At 35.3% G+C, this 3426-nt stretch overlaps 1 protein-coding gene across 2 annotated transcripts; it reads left to right on the top strand.

The window, feature by feature from the left end:
• Nucleotides 1-1402: 1402 nt before the first annotated feature.
• LOC111242332 lies at nt 1403-3104 on the top strand. Of its 2 annotated transcripts, none has more exons than XM_022785028.1 (2): nt 1403-2224; nt 2325-3104. In XM_022785028.1, the coding sequence occupies exons 1-2, from the start codon at nt 1586-1588 to the stop codon at nt 2442-2444; spliced, it is 759 nt and encodes a 252-aa protein (XP_022640749.1). In that variant the 5' UTR covers nt 1403-1585; the 3' UTR covers nt 2445-3104. Both variants share the same exon structure in this region, with proteins under 2 accessions (XP_022640749.1, XP_022640750.1).
• The last annotated feature ends 322 nt before the right edge of the window (nt 3105-3426 follow it).

Below are 3426 nucleotides of genomic sequence, written 5' to 3'. Positions count from 1 at the left end.
ATTCATTTTTTCATTTCGGTTTTAAAATTGGAATACAGTTTTTATTTTATTCCATTGTGAGATATTCAAAGAATAAAAATGATAATTTAACTATAATACATCCTATTTCATCGTATATGTTTTTATTTATTTACCATTAATATATAAATATAATACCAAGAATCAAATATGTAAATGATAATTCAAAAAAAATAAAAATCAAAGAGCACTGTGGTAACATAACACCGAACAGGTTTAAAGTCAAAACATTTATGATATATGTAAGGGCCCAAATAAAATAGTTATATTTTACATTAAAAGAAAATGGGGATAAAAATTTAATTAAGGTAAAAAGGGTTATTGGATCCTAGTTGGGGGCAGTCAGACCTATCAGACTAAGGACACATGACTTTTGTAGGGGTCTTTCTCCAAAAGTCAGCTTTCCATTCTGTCAATTTTCCCCTTCTCTCTCTAGAAAACAGAAAACCCTTTTTTTTGCCCTAAAACATTTTCTCTGCTTTCTCTCTAAATTCGCAGCAAATTTAATCGTCCAATCTTTAAATAGGTGGTGTTCAAACGTTCACCGCGTCGAGAGCTCTGTAACAGACCAAACAATTTCTTCTTTCTATCAGGTGTCTTTAAAATTTGCTGTGAGGAGCACTGTTTATAGAAGGTCCCTGTCAAGTAAACTGTGAAGTTTTCCAAGTAAGGGGAGCTAGGTCTTTCTTCTTTTTAAATTGAAATTTGTAGAACAAAATATTGTGTATGTGTTGTGGTACTGTGACATTGGTTGAGTTAATTTTAGTATTTTGCATGATAAATTATGTGTTTCCTGAATATTTAAATTATGGAACTGATAATTGATGTTTGAGTTTTTTAATTGGGAGAACATAATATTTTTGTAGTATATGTTGAGGTTGGTTTTTATTTTCATGTTTTACGAGTTGAATGTGTATTATAATGGCTACCATGGAAATACTATGAATATCGGTGTCGTTATATGATGAAGAAAGGTTCATTTACATTGTTCTGCTGTGCAACATTTAGTGGTGATGCAAACCAACCGTGAACGTGAATTTCGTTGGGGTCTGATATCTATTTTTGGTTCATAAATTAGTATATGTTATTGGATTGCTTTTTTTATAGGAAGCCGAGATTTTGACACTTTCATTTTGACACAACTTTAACAACGCCACGTGTCAGCTTCCTATTGGGCGAATTTTTAAAAAAAAAAAACCAACATTTTGATGTCATGCAGTTGGATCAGATTTGAATAATTTATTTTCATCTTTGCCCTTGACCATATTTCTTCGCTGCTTCATCAGAAACCACCAATTCACGTTATTTCTCTTGGGTAACGGTGGGAAATCGTTTTGGGGTTGTTTTTCCGCCATTTGAGTGTCGTTGGTCGTTGGAGTTGCAGTGGAGGCCTTCGTTACCGGTGTGGGTGTGGCGTTCATTGGCTGTCGTCATTGTTGGTGTGTTGGGCTTGCGAAATGACGACTTCTTCGACGAGGGTAAGGGCATTGTTTAAAAAGTCGTTGTTTATGGTGGGGTGTATGGATTTGGGGTTTTGTATGTGTTTTATGATTTAGGGTTTTTTGCAATGTGTGTGCAGTTGACGGTTCGTCACTCAGTTTCGACAAAGTTCATCTCTAGTTTGAACAAACGTTTGAGTAAGGAGCAGCGTTCATTGATTGTCGGGCCTCCGTTTGGGTGGTTTTTAGATTTGACTGGTAATGTTAAAGTTGGTAGGAAAATGTTGAGTGAGTTAGTGTTTAAATGGGTGGATTCAAGCAGTGGTTTCTTAATTGCAGACAAAGTTGTGCCTATGAATGAGAAAGATTTTTCTTTAGGTTTGAGTTTGAGTTTAGATGGGAAAGAGATAGATTTAAAGCTAGAAATGGGATGTAGTAGATGTGTGAAATACATTGGCAATAAAACAAGAAATTTGACTTTGCTATACAAATGTTTGATGAAGAAAGGAAAAAGCATTCCTTGTGCTCCTTTTTGTAGCTTGTACATATTGGTTGGTATTTGTGAGATATTAATTCCACAGCATAATGGAAAAGTGTTTCCCATACTATTTGAAATTGTTGATAATTTAAATGATTTGGGAAAATATTGCTGGGCTAGTTTAGTGTATAGATGTTTGGTACGTGGTTTGAACAAAACTTCAGATGCATTGAAGAAAGGAAAAGCCACAACGAACGTTTATGTCGATGGTTGCATTTACATGTTGCAAGTAAGTTATGTTTATTCATTGACGGAGTGGAAATTCAATTTGGTGTTGTTGCTTCCATTAAGTTTTTCAGTAATAGTTAACATTATATATTTTTGTGTAGGTTTGGTTTTTTGAGAAATTGATTCCTCCCAAAGGTGCTATAGAAAAAAAATCCAAGAATATTGCATTGGATGAATTTGAAATTGGGAGAGAACCTAGTAACAAGAGCTTTGGAAACTAGTGTGGTAAGTTGTTTGAGTGTTCATTGTTATCATTAATAAATGTCTTCTTAGTATGGTTTTAATTGTTCAATTTCAGGTTAATGTTGATGTTGATGTTCATGTTGATGCTGATGTTGGTACAAGGAAGGATGAGAAAGACTTCAAGGATCAAGCAAGAGGAAAAAATAAAGATGAAAAGGCATCAAGAAAGAAGGAACTTAAGAAATATCGCAGAGAGCGGTTTATGGAAAGTTTACACGAGCAACAAAGTCTTGTTGCAGAACTTAAAAGGAGGGTTCTTGTGTTGGAGGAAGAGGTCGCATTCGAGAAACGTAGACGAAGAAGAGCACAGGATGGTGGAGACAATGTGCCACATGACGAACCGTTCATATCCCCTAGAGGCATGTCCCTGGGAGGCATCAGTCCGGGCGGAATCCCGTTGGGAGGCCAATCCCAACAAGGCATGTCCAGTGGTCGTCCTGCAATGAAGACATTTGTGAGGATGGGGTCACGAAGGCGTTACAAGAGTAAAGCGCTTAGGACTCCTTATGTAGGATTGCTTAGGAAAAAGTTAGAGTGAGATTTGTAAATATTTTTGAAGATATTGTAATATGCAGATTGTGTAGCATGAACAATTATTTTGTAATCTGGATTGTCTTTTCTTCAATGTTGTAAACATGGAAGTTTCCTTTATTAAGATATTTGTATTTTAAATGGGATTTGTGGTTCTGTTTGAATTATTGATGAATGAATATTGTAATGAAATGTAGCATTACTGGATTTCAATGATGAATGAAGCAATGCTTTGTTAAATATCACTGAATTGTGGATTTTGAGCACAAGAATGTAGTGGAGTCCCAAAGGAAACTGATTCTGCAGAAACAGCTGCTGTAATCGATTACAATGTAGCTGTAAACGATTACACAGAACTGAATTGTTGTTTTGGACAAAAACCTCAACGTAGGGAGCCATTATTTTGGTCGTAGGGGACCATCATAAAAA

Source organism: Vigna radiata, chromosome 8, assembly GCF_000741045.1.
Source record: "Vigna radiata var. radiata cultivar VC1973A chromosome 8, Vradiata_ver6, whole genome shotgun sequence".
NCBI lineage: Eukaryota > Viridiplantae > Streptophyta > Magnoliopsida > Fabales > Fabaceae > Vigna > Vigna radiata.
Note: the sequence above shows the minus strand (reverse complement) of the source record. Positions and strands in the feature narration are given on the sequence as shown.